Here is a 26,303-nt window from a genome sequence, read left to right as displayed (position 1 = left end):
CTAGTTCCGAGCCTATCTTCAACACATCAGCTGCATTAGTTCAGAGGTCACGCACTTCAGAAGGCATTTAAGAACAGGCCCAATTTGACAGCTTTGCACTTGACACTTACTGCCCATATACAAATCAAAGAAAATGTACATAAGGGAACTTTCAGCAAGGAAAAATGGAGATATCATGAGTTTATAATTGGGAGGAGAAGCTGAATTTCCTCCCAACCCAGCCCGCCAATGCTTTCCCTCTTGCCTCTGCCTTCAGGTTGTAGAAGCCTGTCCTCAGGCCCCAGAGTGGGCTAAGCCAACCTGACAAAAAAAAAGTCAGTCTGGAAACTTCTTGTCTTCATAGCTCACTGTATTACCCAGCTACATCACGTCATGCAGAGATTAGTTTGATACACCAACCAAACTGAATTAATCCCAGTCTTTCAGCATTTCTAGTGCAGTCACCCAAACAGAACGGAGTGCATAGTTCACTAATCAGTTATAATGGTTAACTAAACAGATACATACACATCCACTTCACAGAGGTAGCAGTGCTGGTTCTGAATTACATGGGGATGCTTGGCTCGGTCAAGCGTTGGCATTGGAATGTTATAGTTCTTCCTGGCCCGCACACTGTTGTCTGCTGGGTCGATGGATACAGCAACCAGGTGGACAATGAAATGATACACAAACAACAGCCCAATTATCTGAACTCAGCGTTAAGGGCCAAAAGTAAACTCTGGGAGGAAAGGAAATGAAAATTAATCAACTTAGCTCCATTTTGGTCAAAGATCCGCACAGGAACCAAGACCCACAAACTGGTTGATGGGAAATTGAGTAAGCTCAGTATAATACTCACGGATCTCCCATACTTATAGCTATAAACTGGATTTTGCTGTACTGCAGGAGCCTGAATGTTTGTAACTGTAACAGACAAACTTGACAAATTAGCTGGTCTTTTCCTATCTAACATTTTCAGGTTGCATGAGAAACAAATCAGTTGTCATTTTCATGAGGCAGTTTGGAACATGGCACAGTAAAACAGTACATGAAACAACCCTCCTGTCCCAATCACTAACTGCAGCTTTATTACAGATCATAGCTGTCGGTCAATGGATGGCACCAAGCCAGAAAATTTGAAGTTCAAGTCCCATCTCAAACACTGAAGTAATCTGGACAAGCACTTCAGTAGAGTGCCAAGGAAGTGCTACACTTAACATGTTTTCCTGTGAAATGTTAAATCAAGGCTCTATCCCCAGTACTGTGGGAGAAAAGATCCTTAGAATTATTTTTGAAGAGGAGCAGGGATGTTTTTGTCATTCTAATATTTAGCTAATCACCATAACAAACAGATTACCTGGTCTCTAGCTATGTGTAAATTGTTACCTTATTTGCTGCATTACAACAGTGACTACACCCATCAATTTGGTTTTGTGAACACAGATGCATGTTCTTTAGGGAAAGGAACTTTTAATTTTATTTTCCATTGGTTCCTGAGACTACAATGACCTCATTGCTGCAGCCTGACAAAGAACAGTGACAGGGTTTCACACTAAGATAAACTCTGCTTGTAATGCAAAATTTACTGATGCTCTGCGCTCATAACTTGTAGCCTCAGGACTTTGTTTATTGCTTGTTACTATGGGAATATTGTTCCTGCTACCACACTCTTATTAATCTCACCACATATTTGAAATATGAAGCAAATGAGCTCTTAAAGCCTATTTATTTTATGAGAAATTAGACTTGCTGCATATCGAACACATGTTGCATACTTTAGTGTTTTCTTCAGTCGGTCTGTAGGGACGGATATTGTTGGCACGAATATGTTAATTGTCAGCCATGGTTCTGTTGCTTCAAATTCCAACCCAGAGTGTTACAGGTTCAAGACCCATTCCAAGATCTTAAAGCAAAATCTCAGAGCAAAATTCCAGTGCAGTACCAAAGGACCCTCCTTTTGTAAAAAAAACAGCACAACTCAACTAATGGCTCTATTTCAAAGACGAGCAAGGGAAGTTGTCCTATTATTTTGACCAACATTACAAATATATGAACAATCTGTTATCCTACTGCAATTTTTTTTCCACTTCAAAATATGCCTAATTGGCTGTGATGAGTTTTAATGAGTTCAGAGAAAATCTCCTAATGTGCATTACTTGTTCAATACTAAACTGACTTGTTGTCCTGGTTACACACACACTTCTCTGTCCTGAAACTACTAATCCACAAATGACATCTTTAAGATATCTACCTCTTCATTCACCAGTACTTCAAACTTTATTACAATTCAAAACTTAATTACCTGCCTGCATCCAGCTGTCCAAATCTATATTAAACAGATGAGTTTCAATTTTTAAAAGAATGTCAAAGTTTCCTCTGCTTAATAAAAGTACAGAAAGGGTTTGAAAAAGTTGGTTTCTTGTGCACTCTCTTTTCCCCCCAGCCCCAGGAGAGTCTCCCATATTAAGCCCGTTTTATTTTCCACACCAGACGCTTTTTCACTTATGATGTCTTGTTTTGTTTCATTTGTGTTAATTAGACCATTGCAGACTTCTATGACTTGTTTTGATGTTATTTAACAAAATCTTACCAACCTTTGTTTTTATAAAAGATACCATTGTAATTTAAACTTGAGGGAAAAATGCAGGTTTATGTTAATCTTTGTGTGAAGACATTTCCCTTCTGGTTTTTCTACTGAATAGCTTTGTCCTGATTTAGTTTATGCCCCTCGTCACACTGGGTTTCTCCACCAAATGGACACATATCTCCTCATTAAAATCTAAATGGTATTTTAATATCATGATAAGATCACCTCTCAACCTGCTCTTACATATTTCACTGTGGGTGAGTAGTGGTGGGGTGGGGAGATGCTACAACTATTTATGATACAGTCAATCAATAATACTGCTCCTATAGGATGATTAAGATACAAAGTGAAAGCTTTGTTAAATTAAGTCTGGCAATTTGTTTTTCTATTTCTTTTTCTTGTACTATATATACTATATAGTGACTATAAAAAATATTCACCCACTTTAGAAGTTTTTATGTCTTATTGTTTAACAACATTGAATTGCAGTGGATTTAATTTGGCTTTTTTGACAGTGATCAACAGAAAAGGACTCTTTCGTGTCAAAGTGAAAACAGATCTCTTCACAGTGATCTAAATTACAAATATAAAACACTAAATAATTGAGTGCAGAAGTATTCACCCCCTTTAATATGACACACCAAATCATCACTGGTGCAGCCAATTGGTTTTAAAAGTCACATAATCAGTTAAACAGAGATCTGTTTTTAGAGACCTGTGTGCTGTCAAGGTGTTTCAATTGATAGTTGTAAAAATGCACCTGTCCAGCTGTTGGTGAGTCAGCAGCCTGGCAAAAACTACACCATGAAGACATGAAAATACTCTAAGCAACTCCACGAAAAGGTTATTGAAAAGCAAAAGTCAAGAGATGGGCACAAGTAAATTTGCAAGTCTATGAATACCCCTTGGAGTATAGTTAAGTCAAACAAGCAATGGGAAAAATGTGACACAGCTGTAAATCTGCCCAGAGCAGGCTGTCCTCAAAAACTGAGTGACTGTGCAAGAAGAGAACTAGTGAGGGAGGCCACCAAGAGACCTATGACATCTCTGGAGGAGTCAAAAGCTTCAGTGCTCAAGATGAGAGACTGCACATACCCAGGTGCTTCAGCAGTTGCAGCTCTATGGGAGAGTGGCAAAGAGAAAGCCACTGTTGGAAAAAAAAATCTCACATGAAATCTCATCTAGAGTTTGCCAGAAGGCATGTGGGAGCCTCTGAAATCAGCTGGAAGAGGCTCTATGGTCTGATGAAACCGAAATTGTGCTTTTTGGCCATCAGACATAGAAACATAGAAAATAGGTGCAGGAGTAGGCCATTCGGCCCTTTGAGCCTGCACCGCCATTCAGAATCATCATGGCTGATCATCCAACTCAGAACCCTGTACCTGCTTTCTCTCCATACCCCCGATCCCTTTAGCCACAAGGGCCATATCTAACTTCCTCTTAAATATAGCCAATGAACCGGCCTCAACTGTTTCCTGTGGCAGAGAATTCCACAGATTCACCACTCTCTGTGTGAAGAAGTTTTTCCTCATCTCGGTCCTAAAAGGCTTCCCCTTTATCCTTAAACTGTGACCCCTCGTTCTGGACTTCCCCAACATCGGAAACAATCTTCCTGCATCTAGCCTGTCCAATTCCTTTAGAATTTTATACTTTTCAATAAGATCCCCCCTCAATCTTCTAAATTCCAGTGAGTATAAGCCTAGTCGATCCAGTCTTTCTTCACATGAAAGTCCTGCCATCCCAGGAATCAATCTGGTGAACCTTCTCTGTACTCCCTCTATGGCAAGAATGTCTTTCCTCAGATTAGGGGACCAAAACTGCACACAATATTCTAGGTGCGGTCTCACCAAGGCCTTGTACAATTGCAGTAGAACCTCCCTGCTCCTGTACTCAAATCCTTTTGCTATGAATGCCAACATACCATTTGCCTTTTTCACCGTCTGCTGTACCTGCATGCCCACCTTCAATGACTGGTGTACAATGACACCCAGGTCTCGTTGCACCTCCCCTTTTCCTAATCGGCCACCATTCAGATAATAATCTGTTTTCCTGTTCATGCAACCAAAGTGGATAACCTCACATTTATCCACATTAAATTGCATCTGCCATGAATTTGCCCACTCACCTAACCTATCCAAGTCACCCTGCATCCTCTTCACAGGTAACACCGCCATCCAGCTTCGTGTCATCCGCAAACTTGGAGATGCTGCATTTAATTCCCTCGTCTATATCATTAATATATATTGTAAACAACTGGGGTCCCAGCACTGAGCCTTGCGGTACCCCACTAGTCACTGCCTGCCATTCTGAAAAGGTCCCATTTACTCCCACTCTTTGCTTCCTGTCTGCCAACCAATTCTCTATCCACATCAATACCATACCCCCTATACCTTGTGCTTTAAGTTTGCACACTAATCTTCTGTGTGGGACCTTGTCAAAAGCCTTCTGAAAATCTAAATATACCACATCCACTGGCTCTCCCCTATCCACTCTACTAGTTACATCTTCAAAAAAATTCTATAAGATTCATCAGACATGATTTTCCTTTCACAAATCCATGCTGACTTTGTGTAATGATTTCACCTCTTTCCAAATGTGCTGTTATCACATCTTTGATAACCGACTCTAGCATTTTCCCCACCACCGATGTCAGACTAACCGGTCTATAATTCCCTGGTTTCTCTCTCCCTCCTTTTTTAAAAAGTGGGGTTACATTAGCCACCCTCCAATCCTCAGGAACTAATCCAGAATCTAAGGAGTTTTGAAAAATTATCACTAATGCATCCACTATTTATTGGGCTACTTCCTTAAGCACTCTGGGATGCAGACCATCTGGCCCTGGGGATTTATCTGCCTTTAATCCCTTCAATTTACCTAACATCACTTCCCTACTAACATGTATTTCCCTCAGTTCCTCCATCTCACTAGACCTTCAGTCCCTTACTATTTCCAGAAGATTATTTATGTCCTCCTTAGTGAAGACAGAACCAAAGTAGTTATTCAATTGGTCTGCCAAGTCTTTGTTCCCTATGATCAATCCACCTGTTTCTGACTGTAAAGGACCTACAATTTGTCTTGACCAATTTTTTTCTTTTCACGTATCTATAAAAGCTTTTACAGTCAGTTTTTATGCTCCCTGCAGCTTTCTCTCATAATCTTTTTTCCCTTTCCTAATTAAGCCCTTTGTCCTCCTCTGCTGCTCTCTGAATTTCTCCCAGTCCTCAGGTGTGCCGCTTTTTTTTGCTAATTTATGTTTCTTCTTTGGACTTGATACCATCCCTAATTTCCCTTGTCACCCAAGTCAGAGTCCATTCCTCTATCCAATTGAGAATTTGTGGCTGGACTTGAAAAGAGCTGTTCACTCATGATCCCCAAGCAATCTGACAGAGCTTGAGCAGTTTTGCAAAGAAGAATGGGGAAAAATTGTAGTGTCCATTTCTGTAAAGCTAATAGAGACCTATCCACACAGGCTCAAGGCTGTAATTGCTGTCAATGGTGCATCTGCTAAGTACTGACTGGAAGGGGGTGAGTAATAATGCAATCAATTATTTTCAGTTTAATAATTCTAATATATTTAGCCCAATTTGTAGAAATTTTACTTCCACTTTGATACAAAATAGTCTTTTCGTTTGATTGGTGTCAAAAAAACTGTGATTCAATGTGGTAAACCGATAAAACATGAAAACTTTCAGGAAAGAGGAAGGGGTGAATGTTTTTTAAAATTGGCACTATATGAAGTCATATTAACTCAGAAGGAATTGGCTCATCTCCTGGAAATATTAGATCTTCCATTTAAATATCCTTCTCTAATCCCTGTTGCTTAATGTGCCTGGAAGATACTAGTACATATATAAATATAATTAATCACCAAGAGATCAAATAAAAGAGTTTTATTTTTAAAGAGAGAAGAACATGAAACTTGTTGCTACAGAGAGTGATGACAGCAGATCAGACTGCTGTATTTAAGGGTGAAATGATATATGCATGTAGAAAAAGCCAATGAAGTCTGTGAGGTATCCAGGGGAGAGGGGATAATTAAAATGGAAGGGAGCTTGTTGGTCACACCAACTAGGTGTTGCCTTCTTTCAATTCAGAGTTAAAAAATCCTTCACAGTAAGGAAAAGCATAGTTGAATGACACACAAGGCATGAAGAGATCCTGATTGATAGCACCAGTCTCTTTTTAGATCAATTGCCTTTTGTTGTGTATTTTCTTACAGTAATAATGACAGCTTTATGTCATATTAACTCACTAAAGTCTTGATAAAGATTGTTATCTTCATTCATAGGCTGTGGGCACTGCTATTCAGGCCCACAATTATTTCAATTTGGAATTAACCACATTAACACATCAGCCAGATGAGATCAGTATTATAATGTAGGTCTTAATGGATCATACTGAAAGACCAGGTAGATCCAATAAACAATTAATTTCTTTGGTGCTTCTACCAGCTCAGTTACCAAAACTGGGATTTTTAGTACAGAAAATTTTATTTAATTAAATAAATTTAAACTGGGGGTGGCACAGTGTCATAGAAGCATAATGCTATTACAGTGCTCGTGACCCAGTTTCAAATCTTGTCGCTGTCTGTAAGGAATCTGTACGTTCACTGTGACTGCATGGGTTTCCTCCGAGTGCACCGGTTTCCTGTCTCATTCAAAAGATGTACAGGGTATTAGATTAATTGGTCACATGGGTTTAATTGAGTGGCGCTAGTTCATTGGACCTGCTACCATGCTGTATCTCTAAATAACACAAAGAAGTAAATAAATAAATAAACTTAAGTTCCTGGATGATTAACTCTTTCTTACAACCATACACCATCATAATTCAACAGGTTTTGATGATTAGCATGATTTGTTAGGAAATGCTAGTTGTGATATCCTGGCCAGCAACCATACCATAAATATCTCCATTTCTGAATTCCTGTATTAATTTCATGCTATTCCCTAGTTAGTCTCTAATGAAGACATAAATTCTCTGTGCTTTCTAACTAAAATTTGCAAATACTTCTTGGCCATAAAATATGCAGTTTGCATGTAATATTTTTTTTTAAATCATTCTTTTTTCCATCACTGGCAATGGCAGCATTTTACACCCCTTGCATTCCAAAGGTATAATAATGACTGCCATCTCTATCAGCTGTGGTATCATGCTGGCCAGGCATGCCAGCCTCCAGGGATCTCATGTACATTTTTTAAAAAATTGCTGCAACTAGGTTGTTCTGACAATGACAACCCTGAATGGAACACCAGCTCCTCATAGGTCTATTAACTAAGACCCACAGGGCATGAGTCCAATGTCGCAAGGTATCGGAATAACATTCCATTTCCTGCACTATTACTGTACAAGATCAAAAAAAGGTCCTATGTTGCTTAGCTTTATCATGTCAACTGGAAAGTGACTAGGCTTCGCTACCCTTGGCTATTTCTTGCCTGTTTGTCTTTACAATGATTTATGTCCATCAATCAAATAAACTTTCTTCCCAAGGGCAAACTGTATCTAAGAGATCTGACAATGTTATTTTTACATGAGAGTGTGTCATTAAATTTCAAAGGAAACAATCGCATGCACTGAGTAAAGCCAATCACATTGTGTAAAGGATACAGCATAACCAATGTACTTCCATGCATATGGCAACATTGGTATGTAAATTCCAAAGGCAACAATTGCCAGGTAGATGTAGAGCACCCAGGCAATTAACTGGAAGGAATGGAGAGGCAAGGTCCAACCGTTGACTCTTGAACGTGTTGGAGGAGTTACTAGATCATTTCTGCTGTTCTCTCGTTCGGGTACAGTTTTCCGTAATCTCCGGTCATAACAATTCATCTGGGGGCAGAAAGAAAAGAAATAACATTAATTCATTTTGCTCCCTCCGTTACTCCCTTTTATTGTTTTATCATCCCAAATTTTGTTTTGAGAATTTTGCTTCCAGAACATGTTAATTATTCACAAATGTGGGGGATGTGGTTGACTGGCACGGTAATTATTTACTAACACTCTTTTGTCAACCATGAAAGGATGTGGTAGACTTTTCTGAAGCACTGCAATGAGCATGGACATTTTTCTGTAACTAAAAGGCACCTTCTTTAAATATCAGTCAAAAGGCTCATATAGATTGAATTGCTTTCCACCCCTGAAATGTGTCAATGAATCAGTGATGTTTCAAGATAAGCAGTTTCGTGATCACTTTACTGACATTTACCCCCCCATCCCGTATTTCCAGATACTTTTAAGCAATGTTCATATTCACAAAGCCCTCCAATAGAATCTAAAGACATGCACTCTGGATGAAACTATGCAAGAATAATTTTTGGTATGCAAGTGGTCAATATTTGGTATGAAAATTTAGTTGGGCAAACCTGTGAAATCGATGTTAAGAAAGAAGATCTAATACCTATTGTTTACACACCATTTAAGACAAGCACTATTTTTACTTTGTTATCCCAAAGTAGTTTATTGTTTCTTGGATTAATGAATTGGTCAATTTAAGTGACATGCATAAAGGCCAGTTCATTTGGATATACAAGGAATAAAGTCTTTGCTGATGAAAGGTCACCAACTAGAAATGTTAACTCTGTTTCTCTCTGCACAGCTGGTGCCTGGTCAACTGATAATTTTCAGCCTTCTATTTTTATTCCAGGTTTTCAGCTTCACTGCTATTTTGCTTTTGTACAAACAGCCCTAGACTTGATCCCTCTAGGGCACCCTAATCAATTCACCAACCTCCCCTCAAATCTGTTTCATTTCCATCAAAAACAAATTTAAAAAGTGGCATTGACGTGCTTCTCTGCTGAACTGCTCTTTTTATTTCCCCCATAAAAAAGGCCTCTCCTCTCTATTATATTCTTGTCAGTGTAATACAAGTGTTGGCTTCAATTGATCAATCTTTGCAGAAATACTGCTAAATTCAGATTCTTTACAGATCTATAGTTTCACTTCTTCTTCAAGACTAGACAACTTCATCATTGGACCATATAGTCCATCCACACCAGAGACTCTCAAAAGGAGGAGGGGATTTCCTTGGTTACGAAAACTGTGGTTGAGAGTGTAGGTTATGCAGAGGCTTAGCAACATTATTTCATACTAAGAACTATGTGCACTTGAAGACACTCAGATTAACACTACCCAGGACAGAAAGAGGAAGAGGAATAACAGACATAAAAAAACTTAACAGTCATATAAAACTTCTAAGGATATATTTTCATCAATGAAACCAGGATTCAGCACTCCACACGAGCACGTATTCAATTCTGATAAGAAGTACACACCACTGAACTTAGATGAAAGCTCAACCCCGAAAAACGAAGGAATTATCACTACTGAAGAAAAAGTTCACCAATGGAAGAACGCGACCCTCCATGGAAGACATCCCCGTGAACTGAGCAGACTTCACATCAACAAGGAAATGTTGAATACCTCTTCCTCCCCACCCCCCCCCCAAAAGAGGGTTTTTTGTGGCTATACAGGACCAGATGGTTAAGAGAAAAAAACGATCAAAAATACATAATAAGAGATCAACAAATTCAAGACTATACATGCAGAGAATGCCAAGAGAAACCAGAAACAATCCAACACATTACAAGATTATGCAGCTATTTAACTTGATCTGATTACTTACACATTCACAATAATGTGGCTAACATCATTCACTAAAATCTTGCTTTAAAATACAAACTCATAAAAGACACCAAGTCTGGTCCAGTTTTATAGTCAGAGTCTTATTATTACGACTGATCCATTACTACAGAAAGGACAATCTGTAATAACTGCCTGGATATAACATTACAGGACAAACAAGCAAGAACAACTTACTTTATAGATATAGCCATGCCAAACACACATAGCATACAGAAATCAATCAAACGAAAAACACCAGAAATATGCTGAATTAAAAGAGGAAATTGAAAGACTATTCTTTCCGGGGGGGGGGGGGGTTGGGGAAGAGAAGGTTCAAAAGTAGAGAGTATAGATTTAAGGTGAAAGGGGAAAATTTCAAAGGCACCTAGAGAGAAACTTTCTCACATCGAAGATGGTGGCTATATGGAACAAGCTGCCATAAACAGTAGTAGGAGTGGGTACAATTACAATGTATACAAGATATTTAGAAAGGTTAAATGGATAGAAAAGGTTTAGAGGGATATAGAGCAAAACTGGATGAGCTTAGATGGGTGCCTTGGTCAGTATAAACAAGCTGGGCTAATGGGCCTGTTTCTGTGCTGTATACATTAACGACTTAATAACAAAATTTTATGTTAGATAGCTACTTTCTTATCCATGCCAATCTATTACCCCACCATTTACTCTCATCTTTTGCAATAACCTTTCATTCTTCACAACATCGGATTTCCTCAAGTAGTTTACATTCAAGTAGATGTTTTGAAAAGCATTTGTTTATAACTTACTAAATAACCCATGGCCAGAGATTATAGTGACATCAACACATATAGGACATAAGCATTCGTGGATAGAATTAGAACAAGCACCTTTGCTTAAAACTGGATGGGTGCTGAAATGGCAGAAAATAGGCTCTAATGGCGTAATGTGATGTCTGCAGTTTACTTACATTCACAGATCGGCATGGGTCAGATCAAAAACAGATCTGAAAGCCCCCAGACTGCTGCTTTTGACAGGCAGTAATTATTCTAAGCATGGTTGGTGGAACTTTAAGAATAAAATTAAAGCGAGTTAGACTGTGTAAATTTTCAGTGAGTTAAATGCAAACACAGGCTGTACCAGAAATTTTTCTCAAAGGACTGTCACCTTGTCATGGTGGAGAAACTTGTGATTCCTTGAGATCCTGAGAGCGACACTGTCTCCAGTTTACCCATCTGGTGCTTAGCTCTCGCTACGGTCACCCATAGCGGTAAGGTCAAGGAGGAGGTTCCAGACAAAGAGCTATCCAACCAAGACCTCAATGGTGGAGCTGGCAGAAGATGATGCCACTCCACAACGGCAGTGAAGGCAGAGGAAGGCTGCAGCAACTAAGGGTCCCTAGTCACCTTGCATTCCATACCACTGGATCCTGGCCTCGATCTGTCAAGGACTGTGTGGTGGCAGCTTCTGCATCAGCCTCCCCATGTTAAGCAAAGTCATGCACACAAGCGTTCTCCATTAAGGGAATCCATTCCAACATCCCAGATTGGCCTCCACAGCCACCTGAGGACCTACCAATAGGCACCCCTTAGGACAGGGGCTCCTAAACTGGGGTCCTCAGACCCCTCAGTTAATGGTAATGGTCCATGGCATAAAAAAGTGATTGGGAATCCTTTCAGAGAACATCGTACTCAACTCGAGTGATCACACCACTGCTATCAGAAACTGTGATGGCTTAAGTGCTTGCAAGATTCATAGGTAAGTTAGGATTTTATAAGAAAATGTGAGAGTCACACAATAACTAAATAGAGAGGATGGACATGATCTCATGGTTGAGCAGGAAGTGATGAACACAGGCAGGAATTAAGCGTTGCAGTGAGGGAATGTCAGAAAGCAACGGCATGATAATCAGTTCCTTAAGGGTGTTGCTCATTAACTATGCAACTCTGTTAGAGGTCTCAGATACCTCACGGGTAAAGCCCTCTGCACCACTGAGCACATCTACGTGGAGTGCTGTCCCAGGATCATCATCAGCGACCACCACCACCACCCAGGCTATGCTCTCTTCTTTCTACAGCCATCAGGAAAGTGGTACAGGAGTCTCAGCACCTGCACCACTAGGTTCAGGAACGGTTATTACCCCTCACTATCAGACTCTTGAACTTGAGGGGACAACTTCACTCAACTTCATTTGCCCCATTGCTGAACTGTTCCCACAACCTACAGACTTACTTTCAAAGACTCCTTATCTCAGGTATTCTATTTATTGCTTATTTATTTATTTATTATTATTTCTTTTCATTTTTTCTTGTTGTGTTTGCAGAGTTTGTTGTATTTTACATTGGTTGTTGTCTGTCCTGTTGGGGCAGTCGTTCATTGATTTATTGTGTTTCTTGTATTTACTGTGATTGCCCACAAGAAAATTAATCTCAGGGGTTGTATATGGTGTTCATATATGCACCTTGTTAATAAAGTTACTTTGAATTTTGTTAGATGTAGTTGAGAAATTAGAAGAATCCTTAAACCTATAGTCATACGAGACATGAAAATCTATAATTTAAGGAGACATCTGAGCTCATGCTTTTCTGGCGTACATGACAAATAAACTCTCCTTGGGCTCCAGCCGGGTACAGGTATTGATTATAATCGACATTTCGATGACAAACTCTGCTATCTTCTTCAGGGAATAATCAATACCCATACCTGGCTGGAAGCCCGAGAAGAGTTTATTCTTAAGAAGACATAATCAAATATTGGGAGAAGCTGGAAGTAATTTATTTAAAATAGATTTTATGTCAAAACACAAGAGAATGCTAGAAATATTGAGTAAAACACAGAAAATGTTGGGGGAATTCAGCAAGTCAGGCAGCATCTATAGAGGGGAATAAACAGTCCATCCCAATGAAGGGTCTCAGCATGAAAACCTGGTTGTTTGTTCCCCTCGAAAGATACTGCCTAATGGAGAGGGAGAGGGAATGTGTGTACACGTACGTGTACGCGCATTATGCCTAATAAAAGCCCTAACAGATACAGATTTTATAACTCTAGAATTCTTTCCAATCATGCACCCAGTGACATATAACCAAGAGAGTAAAGGGTATAGCCAAACTTGATTGGCATAAAAAGCCTGATATTTGATTCAAGATTGGGTTCAAGATTCAAAATTGCTAAATATCTTTCTTCATTACATGAGTAAAGAAGAAAGAAGTAACTGTTTCTCCAGATCTGATGCAGTATTAAAAAGCTATGTGCATGAAAAACACAATAAATATAAAAGCAATCCTATAAAACACAACATACAAGAAACTGTTGTGATTTTCATGTAGATGGCAGCAATGAATCTCGGAGAACTCAGATCTAAGTCAGCCACAAATCTAACAGTTGCCCTCAGGAAAGGGACAATTCCCAAAGCTTCTGTCACAGAGTAAAGGCAACATCATGTGACCACAAGTGCAGGGAGTCACAGGTCTGGATCAACCACCAGTCAGGCACAATGCAAGTGTTTGTCTCACAACAGAAATATGGACACATAACAAGAGCACTTAAAAACCAAACACTGGATAACAGAGAGGAGGGTAGCTTCAAATGCAACATCATGATCGAGAACATGAGTTTCTAAAAGAAGTCACACGCAGGAAATCTGCACAATCATGCAAATGCTGCAGCTGATGCAGAAATTACTTTTTATTGCCTCTGTGTCTCAGGCAGCAACAGCATGTCACAGGTAACAGAAATGCTCCATTGTCAGGAAGGGGGCATATGACCACCAGCTTAGTCATATCGCTTTAGAATGGAACATGGCAGAGTTTCTGAGCTGTAGCACACAAGCAATCCCTGATCAAAAGTGAAACAATCCTTTCCCATGCTTATCGATGGACGCTCAAAATGGACTGAAGTGTGAATGGTTGGGGCTTTCAAGACAGTGAAATGAGGTGAGATGGGTCTTTGTTACATTTGCAATCAGGCAGAGTATGAGTCTGACAATAGACTACAGTTTACTTGAGATTTGTGGTGTGCAACAGAATTAAATATCAACAACTCCGCATCTCCATTGCCTCCAATGGGGAAGCAGAAGAGTGTTAAAAGTTTCAAATAAGCAAGAATCCTGAGGCAACTTCGAGATGAATCATAGATTGGCTAACTTCTTCTTTATGAACTGTACAACATCAAACAGCACGTCCTGAGAAGTATGTAGTGACAGATCACTTCTTCCTCATTGATTATGAGTTTTAAGCCAGGTCTGAAGCCTTAACCTTCCAGATCCCTTTCCTCAGTTGGCCAAAGGCTGCTTGCAATGGATAATCTCATCATTAATGTCGGTCTTTACTGATGGGCTTCCATTTTCTCTGGCCTTCTTATGTTTTTAGTTGCAATATGGTCTTGGACTCCTTTCAGCAGACACCTCAAAGCTCTGGTACAGTAACACCTTTGCAAAATTAACTAGAAGCATAAGCAAAGCAATGTTAGCCTAAGCTCTCCGGCCAATATTCCCGGTATTGACGGCCTAATTAAACTCATTTAGTTCCATTAAGCAGGCCCTACCACTCATGCTCCTGGCATCAGATATTCAAAATTGACGTATTATACCACTAGGTCAGATAGGAATTACCAGGCAGACAGAGTGAAAGAGGCAATATTGGTATCAAGGCCTCCTTGCAGAAATACGTGCTCCCAACTGACTTGTAATGCATGGCTCTTGACAGCTCAGCAGATAAGAGTATACGAGATGGCATCAAGGACCAAGACTCCATACAGAAGGAACAGACAGAAGCCCACTATGAACAGTGGAAGAGACATGTCACCTCACAAATTACCCACTCATTCATCACATCAGCCCTCTCCTACCCCATGGCCTTCTGGCTCATTACAGGAGTGAAAGCACATTATCTGTGACCCTGAATGACAGCCAAAGAAGTATTATTCTGCCAGACCAATTAATGCATTGTTGGCTTCATACACAATGGAACTTAGTACAGTATAATTTAGGATGGAGCATAGAAAGTCAGCAATTGAGCAAAAGGTGATGTTCTGAGGTAAGGAAAAACTTTACTGGGGTGGGGTGGGAGGTGAAGAGAGCTAGAGCTATAAAACTTAACAGAGAATCATTGTAGTAGTTAAAATTTAGTGTTTAAAGCTACTTAATTTGTATTGGTAACACATCAGAAATCCCCTCCACCCTGAGAATGGCCTCATTGTGGCAAAAGAGGCAGCTATGGACAAGCATGTCTGGAATGAGGAGAATGGCTGACCATAAAGAAATGCTGCTCTTGGTGGATGGAGCGGGTGTGCTCAAGAAAGTCACCGCCACCCCCTCCCCAATTTACAGCAGGATCTCACCAATGCAGAGGAGGCTGCATCAGGAGCACAAGATACTACAGACAACCCCAGCAGATCTGCAGGTGAAGTGTTGCCTCAACTGGGATGATTATTTGGGGCCCTGAATGGAAGTAAAGGGGCTGGTGTAGCATTTCTGTCGCAGTGATAGTGATATGTGCCAGAAGGGAGATTAGTGGCGAGGGATGAATGAACAACGAAACCATGGAGGGAGCGATCCCTGCAGAAAGCTGAGAGTGTGGGGAAGATAAAGATGTGTTTGGTGGTAGGATCCCATTGAAGATGGCAGGAGTTGCAGATGTTTTTTTGTGGAGGCTCCTGAGGTGGTAGGTGAAAGCAAAAGGAACTCTATCACTGTTAAGGTGGCAGGAAGATGGGGTGAGCGCGGACGTCTGGGAAACAAAGAAGACGCAGGTGAGGGCAGCGGAGTCATTGAGTTGTACAGCAAGGAGACAGGCCCACAAATCGCTGTGCCATGCATCAAATACTTATTTACACTGATCCCATTCCCTTTCCTGATGTACCCATTAATTCCACTGACTACACAGCGAAGGCAATTCACAGTGAATTAACCACCCATCATGTTAGAACATCTGAAGAAAACCCACACAGTCACGGAGAGAACATGCAAACTCTACACAGACAATTGCAAAGGTCAGGACTGAATTTGGAACCTAGATTGAATTGCTTGAACTTTGATGCATCAGCTCTATTAACTATGTTACAGTGCAAGACAATGATTGGAAATGGGGTGAGGGGGGAGAAAAGAGTATGGTGATGTGATAATTGCACAGTATACAAATGCACCAGCAAACTGCATCAGAGCAAAGAAAAATTATCAGACTAATGTGCGAAATGGGGAAGGCAATTCACACAAAATTAAACCAGTTTAAGGATTTTACTGGTGTCAGTGAAAGTGGAAACTAAATGTGGTTTCCTACACATGTATGAGAATATGCAGAGTGCAGTCACTAACGTGGATAAACTGCAGGAAGTGGAACATATGGTAGTTGCAACAAACTTAGCTGAAAAAGGAGGCAAGAGTAGGTATTAAATATTCCTAAACTCAAATATTCAGGAAAGATAAGGAAGAAATAAAGGCAGTATTAGCAGATTTGATGGAAGAAGATTGGAGCTAGAGAAAGAGGCTATCTCAGAAGTTTAAACCTGACCTGTTGGTTAGATCTCAGACACAATGCAAGGGAAGTTGTACTGTTGGGTGTATTTATAGGTTGGCACAGTAATTATAGTGAGGGACTTTGATTATCCCAATGTAAACTGGCATAATTATTGTGTTAAGGGAGACCAAAAAAATTCCAAAATATGCAGGATAACTTTCTAGAACATCATTTTTGTAGTCTAAGAAGGAAGGAGGCATTGATTGATCTGGTTCTAAGGACAAGATTAGCCAGGTGTACTAAGTTTTGGCAGGGGAACAGACAAGAGAAGGTGTTCATAGAATCATATGAAAAGGTGAAGCAGCAATCCAAAGTAAAAATAATTAATTGGAGGAAGGTTGGTTTCCATGCAGCTAGTGGATCTGGCCGAGGTAGATTAGAACTAAAAAGCTGACAGGCATCTGTCTGTAAGGAGGGATTAGCTCAGGTACAGAGCAGGCAATTTTCCTGAGATGCAATGAAGGAACAAACAAATTTAGAACTTCATGTGAAAAGTTCACCACATCTACAAGGAGCTCTGCTGCAGCCTTCAAGCTATCCGCTCTTCTCTCTGCTACTATCAGGAAGGAGGTACAGGAGCCTTAGGTCCCATACCACCAGGTTCAGGAATAGTTATTACCCCTCAACCATCAGGTTACTGGACCAAAGTGAATAATTTCACTCACCCTAATGGTGAACTGATTCCACTTTCCACTTTCAAGGACTCCACAATTCATGTTGTCAATATTCATTACTTAAATTATTATGTTTTCTTTTGCACTTGCACAGTTTGTCATTTTTTCCATCTGTCTCAGTTGTATGCAGATTTTCATTGATTCTATTGTGTTGTGCTATGTTTAATGTGAATGCCTGCAAGAAAATGAATCTCAGATATGTATATGCATATACATACACACACTAAATTTACTTCTTATATACTAAAACATAAATTTATTTTGAACTTTCAAAAAGTTGTGAACTTCCCATGATTCAGGACATTTACAAGGAAGAAGAAGAAGAAGAAGGGCCCGTAGGATCACTGGGGACCCAAGACATCCCAACCACAATCTATTCCAGCTGCTACCATCCGGGAAGCGGTACCGCAACATAAAAGCCAGGACCAACAGGCTCTGGGACAGCTTCTTCTACCAGGCCATCAGACCGATGAACTCACGTTGATTTGAGTGTACTCTACATTACATTGACTGTTCTATTTATTATAAATTATATATTACTATGATTGCACATTGCACATTTAGATGGAGACATAACGTAAAGATTTTTACCCATGTATGTAAAGGATGTAAGAAATAAGGTTAATTAAATTCAATATATATTCTAAAGATTGATTGCTTGGAGGTACGGAAAAGTTAGTTGTACTTAATAATATAGCAAAAATACAACTAAGTATGACAGGTTTGGGTTGTAAACCTCAAGAAGAGTTGGGACCATTATAAAATGATAAAAAAGGAAATAAAAATTAAAGCAAGAAAGATAGAGAGCTAATGAAAAGGATACCATTTTTAAGGGAATCCATACAGTCTATAGGCATACAAAGATTAATATGGCAGTGCAGGAAGGAGTGGGCTGACTACAGACAAAAATGGAGCTTTGTACAAGAATAGTGAGGGGACCATTAAAGTGATAAATGAGTTCTTTACCGGAGTCTTCACAAGGGGGAAAAAAAGGTGATTCCAAAGTAATAGTGAAAGTGATAGTTGAGACACTGCAATCATTAAAAACAATGTAGTTCTATCACCAGGACTGGATGGGATGTATCTTAGTATTTTGACAGAAATATAGGATGCACTGAACTGCAATTTTCCAATGCTCTTTGATACAGCGGGTGTCATCAGAGGGCTGGAGAGTTGTAATTGTTGCTCCTTTGTTTAAAGAAAGGAGTAAAGACAGGTTATTCAGTTTAACTTTTGTGGTGGAAAAGCTTTTGAATCTATTAATCTAGGACAGGATTAATGCTTGCTTTTTGAAGAATAAAGTAACCCAACATGCATTTGTTCAGAGCAAATAATGTTTAACAAATTTGATAACTTTTTTGGATGAAGAAGCAGATTGGTGAGAACAGTGCGGTAGATGTACACATGGACTTTCAGAAGGCACTGAATAAGATGCCATTATATAGGCTTATCAATAAAGTTGAAGCAGATAGCGTAAAAAAAAAGTACACTGATAGCATGGATGAAAATATGGCTAAGTTGAAGAGGCAAGAGAGGATCACAGTGAATGGCTGTTTGTCCGGACTGGAGGAAAGTGAATTAACAGCATGGTTGGCACAGACATCATAGACCAAGGAGCCTGTTCCTCTGCTGAACCATCCCATGATCTAAATTGAACAGCAGGACTCTACAGACATCAGTTGGAGATATGGCTTTGTATTGATCTATAAAAGTAATCTGAGCTTGGCCAAGTTGCAAGATTTAGCAAGATAGTGCCAGCAACCAATGCAATGTCCTGCAGACAATTCACAAAACAACTACTTTTTAAAAAAATATATACTTCTGCTACTAATCTGTCTGAGGTTGGAGCCTATAATTTACATTTTGATAATGTATTTTTCGGCCACCAGAGATCTGGTACTTTTGCTGTTTCTGAGGGAATTCGGCATGGTTGAGAGCAAGGTTGCCGAATGGCAGAGTGCAAACCCACAATCAGCTCCATTACTCGCTGGCTACTCACTGAGCAAGACTGAAATCAGCAAGGACAAGAGCAGAAGGAAAGCATGTGTTCGACGCTGTCTGTCCGTGTTTGACTGGTCTCCCTCTCCCTCTCTGCTACTGAAGGAACGTGGGGAGTCTTGGGCCTTGGTTTGATCAGCACAGTTTGTGGATTGGACTCATTTTTAGGAGGACTCTGCAGTTCATGTCATATGGGGTTCCTGTCATGTCATATCTTTAGGTCCATGATAAACTGTAATAAGAATAAATAGGCAGGTGGAATGGGCAGACAGATGGGCAATGAAGATGAACAGGGATAAATGTGGGGTGGGGCCTTTTGTAAGAGTAGAATAGGCAATGTAGAATAAAGGAGACTATTGTAAGAGTATTATGAGTTCAGAAGCAAACAGGCGTGGAAATACAAGTACACAACTGACATAAAGTAGGGAGGCAGGTTGATAAATAAGGCAATTCTATGCTTCAACCACAGCATAGAATAGAAAAGCAGAAAAGTCCTACAGAATATTTATAAAACATTGGTCTGACCTCGGCCCACCATCACACATGAAGGATGTAAAGCATTAGAAGGGATCCAGGAAAGATTCATGCAAATAATTCCTGGCGAGAGGGACGACAGCTACAACAAAAGATTGGACAGGCTGACATTACCTTTGGAGAAATTGAATAGAAGTACATAAAACGATGAATGGTCCAAACAATGGTTAGTGGAGGCCTGTTCCTATTGATCGAAAGGTCAAGGGTTAGACTTCAGGGGTATAAATTAAGTGAGAAGCAAGGGAAAAAGCTTACATACATAGCACGTGGTTAGAATCTGGAACGCATTGCCTGCCAGTGTGTTGCACGTAGGTTCCAACATGCCATCAAGACAGAACTGCATAGGTACTGTACATGGAGGAGAAAAAATTCACTAGGCAAGGCTATGGGGAATGAGCAGAACTTCAGTAGACAGCAGGCACAGATATGCTGGCTGAATGGCCTTGCCCTGTGCAGTAAACATTCTGCCATTCATGAACGGCCCCAGCAAAAACACCTAACGGCAGTAACATCACATCTTGATGCAGAGTTAACATACTTTTCAAGTGCCCGAGTACAGCTTTGCATCAAATCAACACGTTACAGGCTCCTCAGTTCCAGGAACAAATTCAATGCCAAAGAAAAGAACGCAATCAAGAAGGTCACTGGCCACAGAAGAAAATGAATAGACTGAATCTGCAAAGGCTGGGTATCCATAGGGAAAGTGCTTACAGTACATTCTTTCTACAAAGAGGAACAGCAGTGAGAATTTAAACCTCACTCTACAATCAGAACCACAGTTCCATCAAAACTAATCAACGAGCTCCAGGACCTAGGCCTCGATACCTCCCTGTATCATTGGATCCCTGATTTTCTCTCTTGCAGACCACAGTCAGTTTGGATTGGCAACAGCATCTCCTCCACAATCACTATCAGCATTACAATGCTGTGTGCTTAGCCCCCCCCCCCCCCCGTTCTACTCATTTCATTCTTATGACTGTGAAGTTAAGTACAGCTCCAATGCTGTATTTAAATTTGCTGATTAAAGCACTGCCCAAATTCTGAAAATTAGTTAAAAAAAACAAGTTTATTTAGAATATTTTAAAATTTTTGCAGGACAAACCATCAAACATTTTAAAGTCTTACATTAAGGGAGGCAACCAAAGTTAGTAAAAGTGGAAATCTGACAAAGTGATATTAAATGGTAATTCTTTCAGCTTCTTAATCAAAAGGAAAACAACAATGACACTGTGTAAAAACACAAAATGCTGGCAGAACTCAGCAGGCCAGACAGCATCTATGGGAGGAGGTAGTGACGACGTTTCGGGCCGAAACCCTTCATCAGGAATGAAGTAACATGGGATGGTCGAGAGAGGATAAGAAGTGGGGGGAGGAATGAAGTAGAGAGCTGGGAAGTGATAGGCTGAAGGGAAATGGGCTGGGGGAAGGTGGAGAATTATGGGAAATAAAAGAGAAAGAAAGGTAGGGCTGGGGGTGATTATAGTGAGGGGGAGAAAGAGAGAGAAAGAGAACCAGACTAGAATAATAGATATAATGTCTATAAAATTATAGACACTGTGTGTAGGCTATATATATTTCATAAAGCTTAAGTTTGTCACCAAAACAGGAAACCATTCAAGCTGAGCATTATAACCACAAAGTTAAAGAGGATCAGTTCCAACAAAAGTCCAATCATGTTTAATTCCACTAACATTACAATTGATTACTGAACAGAATTTAATTTATACCTTCAGCATTAGTTTAGTTCAGCACTTCTTAATTAACCTTGGAATTCACAACCAGTAGAAGAAATCACACTCAAAATAACACAATATGTTTCAAACAATTCACACCAGGTCTGATTTATTTGCTTTTAATTTCCATTCCAATTTGGCATTGTTCAGACCATCTTTTGATTTACAGCTACATTTTGTTTTGTTTGATGGCTCCATATGCTGCCAATCAGTTTATTCTATTTCTACCTACTTCAGCAACAAACATGCCCCCTCCCCATGTGCTCACATTAATTAGCTTTGACCTCAATGGATGCAAACCTGTCAGTAAAGCTGTTACAACATTTTGCAATCATGTGAGTGGGGTGTTATGATTAGAAGTGTTATCACTGTGGCAGGACCCAGGTCCTAGCGTGGGCAGGATCTGCTGTTTAGACAATTTAAATGCCGGCCCAGATTGACTGGAAAGGCAGGATGTCGGGATCTGAGGCGAGGGTTGGGCCGATTCTGCTTGCTCTCCCGTGACGTTCACTCCTTTCTGCGCGACGCTGAGGCTGTGAGACGGGTCCGGCTGCTATGTCCTTTGTGTCTGCGAGCTTCTTAGCGGTTTGCCCCACTATATGATGATTGCGACCGAGGCTTTGGGTCTATACAGTTTGGTTCAGAATGCTGTTGCTTGCTTTTATTGTCTGCATGATTTGTGTTTTTCCCCCTCTCTCTCTGCTCATTGGATGTTCGCCTTTTTAAAAAATGGGTTCTTTCAAGTTTCACACACAAAATGCTGGTGGAACACAGCAGGCCAGGCAGCATCTATAGGGAGAAGCACTGTCGACATTTTGGGCCGAGACCTAGAGGTACTAAGCTCTTAGTATCTCTCCTTTCAGTTAGTCCTGACGAAGGGTCTCGGCCTGAAACATCGACAGCGCTTCTCCCTATAGATGCTGCCTGGCCTGCTGTGTTCCACCAGCATTTTGTGCGTGTGTTGTTTGAATTTCCAGCATCTGCAGATTTCCTGGTGTTTGTTCTTTCAAGTTTCTTGTTCTGAGGCTGCCTGGAAGCAGATGAATCTCAAGGTTATATAATTTATACAAACTCAATAAATAAATGTACTTCAAATCCTTTGAAAAGACATGAAGACAAGCAAAAATAAGAAATCACAACAATGACATAAGAATCACAAACAAGAGAAAAATCTGCAGATACTGAAAATCCAAGCAACAGACACAAAATACTGGAGGAATTCAGCAGTCCAAGCAGCATCTATGGAAAAGAGTACGGTCAACGTTTCAGGCCGAGACCCTTTGGCAGGACTGGAGAAAAAAAGGCTGAGGAGTAGCTTTAAAAGGTGTGTGGGGAGGGAGAACACAAGGTGATAGGTAAAACTGGGAGGGGAAGGGATGAAGTAAAGAGCTGGGAAGTTGATTAGTGAAAGAGATACAGAGTTGGAGAAGTATATGACTGAAAACAGTCCTTCCAGGTGAGGTGACACTTCACCTGAGTCTGTTGGGGTCATATACTGTGTCTGGTGCTCCCAGTGTGGCCTCCTGTATATCGGTGAGAGCTGACGTAGATTGGGAGACTACTTTGCCGAGCACCTATGGTCTGTTTGCCAGAAAAAGTGGGATTTCCCAGTGGCCACCCATTTTAATTCCATTGTACATTCCCATTCCAATATGTCTATCCATGGCCTTCTCCACTGTCATGATGAGCCCACACTTAGTTTGGAGGAACAACATCTTGTATTCTGTCTGGGTAGACTCCAACATTGATTTCTCAAACTTCCAGTAATGCCCCCACTTCACCAGTCTTCAACCCCTTTTCCCTCTCCTGCCTTATCTCTTTGCCTGCCCATTGTCTTCCTCTGGTGCTTCTCCCCCCTTTCTTTTCTTGTGTGGCCTTCTGTCTTCTTCTATCAGACTCCCCCCCCCCCCCCCCCCCACAGCCCTGTATCTCCTTCAGCAATCAACCAGGTCTTTACTTCATCCCTCCCCCTACAGGTTTCACGCATCACCTTGTGTTCCTCTCCTCCCCTCCCCCCACCTTTAAAATCTATTCCTTAGCTTTTTATCTCCTGTTCTGCCGAAGGGTCTCGGCTCACAACGTCGAGTGTACCTTTTTCCATGGAGTTCCTCCAGCATTTTGTATGTGTTGCAGTGACGTAAAAATAACTTGCCAGGGACTAAGTTATGAAGGATTGATCATAATTACAGAAGCAGAGTCTTAGGAATGGCACTGATTAGTTGCTGTTTTGAGGACGGAATGGCGGGGACAACTAGTAACAGCTCACAGTGCAAGAGAATCCGGATCTTGGATCTGTCTGCATGGAATTTGAAGGTTCAGCACCCTGACGTGATGAAATGATCTGTATGGATGGCATTCAAAATGAAGTTTTCCACTGCACCTCAGTACATATGTCAATAATAAATTAAATCACCAATTCTCCCTGGGCAGGCACGCACTGCCTCTGGGTGCTCAGGTTTCCTGTCACATCCCAAAATTGGGTTAATTAATGACAGTAAATTGTCCCTAGTGTGTGGGAGAGAGGTAGAATCTGGGAGGAGTTAAGAGGGTGGGGAGAATGGGTTTAGTGTAAATGGGTGGTTTATGGTTAAACAGCCCATTTGTGCTAAATTTCTCTCCAACTTCAATGCAGCAGTAAGAACTTCTCAACTGAACCTGTTCTCCAACCACTTATAACCTCAAATGTGTAAAAACACCCAGTTAATGAATGAAGTAAAAACATTATAATTTACGAAGTTTCAATCAAACAGATCTGATCAAAGCTGATGACATTCAGATAGATGAACAAAAATCTGGTCAAAGAGGCTGGTTCTAAAAAACAGAATTAAAAAAATATCAGCTCCAAAAAGCACTTAACTTCCTTTCCTCATTTGTGTAATAGCTGTTTCAATGCACAACATTTGATAGCAACTTTGCATAAAGCATGAACCTAAAATGATAACACAATCCTGGCCAGATAATTTATTTTCAGAAAGTTCATTATGCCTAGGTCACCCATTTTCCTCATTAAGTTATCCCCATGGTGTTTTACAACCATCTCAGAAACTGCAGGACGGGGAGGGGGAGGGGGAAGTTGGCCTGGTTTATTGTCCCAAGAGCCAATGTGCAGTACTTCCTGCTGTTGTATCAGCATAAACACTTCATTGTTCATGCACAACTTGAAACTCCACACTCCTAATTAGGAGATGAAAGCAACCTACAAGATGTGGCCAACTCAAGGGAGAAACTTGGCAGAATTCAAGAAGCTGCTCTTCTGATCCCAATTATGACACAAAGGATCTGCGGTCTGAAAGACGGACCAGAAAAGCACAGAGGTTCTTGAACTGACAATACACAAACAAGGTGGTACCTTTAAGTCAAGTCAAGTCACTTTTATTATCATTTCGACCATAATTGCTGGTACAGTACATAGTAAAAATGAGACAACGTTTTTCAGGACCATGGTGTTACATGACACAGTACAAAAACTAGACTGAACTACATAAAAAAAAACAGAGAAAGCTACACTACAGACCTACACAGGACTGCATAAAGTGCACAAAAACAGTGCAGGCATTACAATAAATAATAAACAGGACAATAGGTCAAGGTGTCAGTCCAGGCTTCGGGTATTGAGAAGTCTAATAGCTTGGGGGAAGAAACTGTTACATAGTCTGGTCGTGAGAGCCTGAATGCTTCGGAGCCTTTTCCCAGACAGCAGGAGGGAGAAGAGATTCTATGAGGGGTGCATGGGGTCCTTCATAATGCTGTTTACTTTGCGGATGCAGCGTGTAGTGTAAATGTCTGTGATGGTGGGAAGAGAGACCCCGATGATCTTCTCAGCTGACCTCACTACCCGCTGCAGGGTCTTGCGATCCGAGATGGTGCAATTTCCAAACGAGGCAGAGAAGCAGCTGCTCAGAATACTCTCAATACAACCCCTGTAGAATGTGATGAGGATGCGGGGTGGGAGATGGACTTTCCTCAGCCTTCGCAAAAAGTAGAGACACTGCTGGGCTTTCTTTGCTATGGAGCTGGCATGGAGGGACCAGGGGAGATTCTCCGCCAGGCAAACACCAAGAAATTTGGTGCTCTTTACGATCTCTACCAAGGAGCCGTTGATGTTCAGTGGGGAGTGGTCACTCCGTGCCCTCCTGAAGTCAACAACCATCTCTTTTGTTTTGTTCACATTAAGAGACAGGTTGTTGGCTCTGCACCAGTCCGTTAGCCGCTGCACCTCCTCTCTGTAAGCTGACTCGTTGTTCTTGCTGATGAGACCCATCACGGTCGTGTCATCGACGAACTTGATGATGTGGTTCGAGCTGTGTTGCAGCACAGTCGTGGGTCAGCAGAGTGAACAGCAGTGGGCTGAGCACATAGCCTTGTGGGGCCCCCGTGCTCAGTGTGATGGTGTTGGAGATGCTGCTCCCGATCCAGACTGACTGAGGTCTCCCAGTCAGGAAGTCTAGGATCCAGTTGCAGAGGGAGGTGTTCAGGCCCAGTAGGCTCAGCTTTCCAATCAGTTTCTCAGGAATGATTGTGTTGAATGCTGAACTGAAGTCTATGAACAGCATTCGAAAGTATGTGTCTTTTTTGTCCAGGTGGGTTAGGGTCAGGTGGAGGGTGGTGGCAATGGCGTCATCTGTTGAGCGGTTGGGACGGTACGCAAACTGCAGGGGGTCCAGTGAGGGGGGCAGTAGGGTCTTGATTA

General features: G+C 40.9%; 1 protein-coding gene across 7 annotated transcripts in view; it reads right to left on the bottom strand.

Annotated features, from left to right (window-relative positions):
- The window catches only part of zdhhc11 (zDHHC palmitoyltransferase 11), a 123,090-nt gene that overhangs the window by 39,101 nt on the left and 57,686 nt on the right, over positions 1-26,303 (bottom strand). For all 7 annotated transcript variants that reach the window (XM_073024161.1, XM_073024160.1, XM_073024162.1 and 4 more), the window contains exons 2-3: positions 8,174-8,395; positions 508-686 (exon numbers count right to left, since the gene is read on the bottom strand). In XM_073024161.1, coding sequence (XP_072880262.1) covers positions 508-686; positions 8,174-8,395 — 401 coding nt within the window. The remainder of the gene's footprint in view (positions 1-507; positions 687-8,173; positions 8,396-26,303) is intronic.

Source organism: Hemitrygon akajei, chromosome 20 (genome assembly GCF_048418815.1).
Source record: "Hemitrygon akajei chromosome 20, sHemAka1.3, whole genome shotgun sequence".
NCBI classification, from domain to species: domain Eukaryota; kingdom Metazoa; phylum Chordata; class Chondrichthyes; order Myliobatiformes; family Dasyatidae; genus Hemitrygon; species Hemitrygon akajei.
Note: the sequence above shows the minus strand (reverse complement) of the source record. Positions and strands in the feature narration are given on the sequence as shown.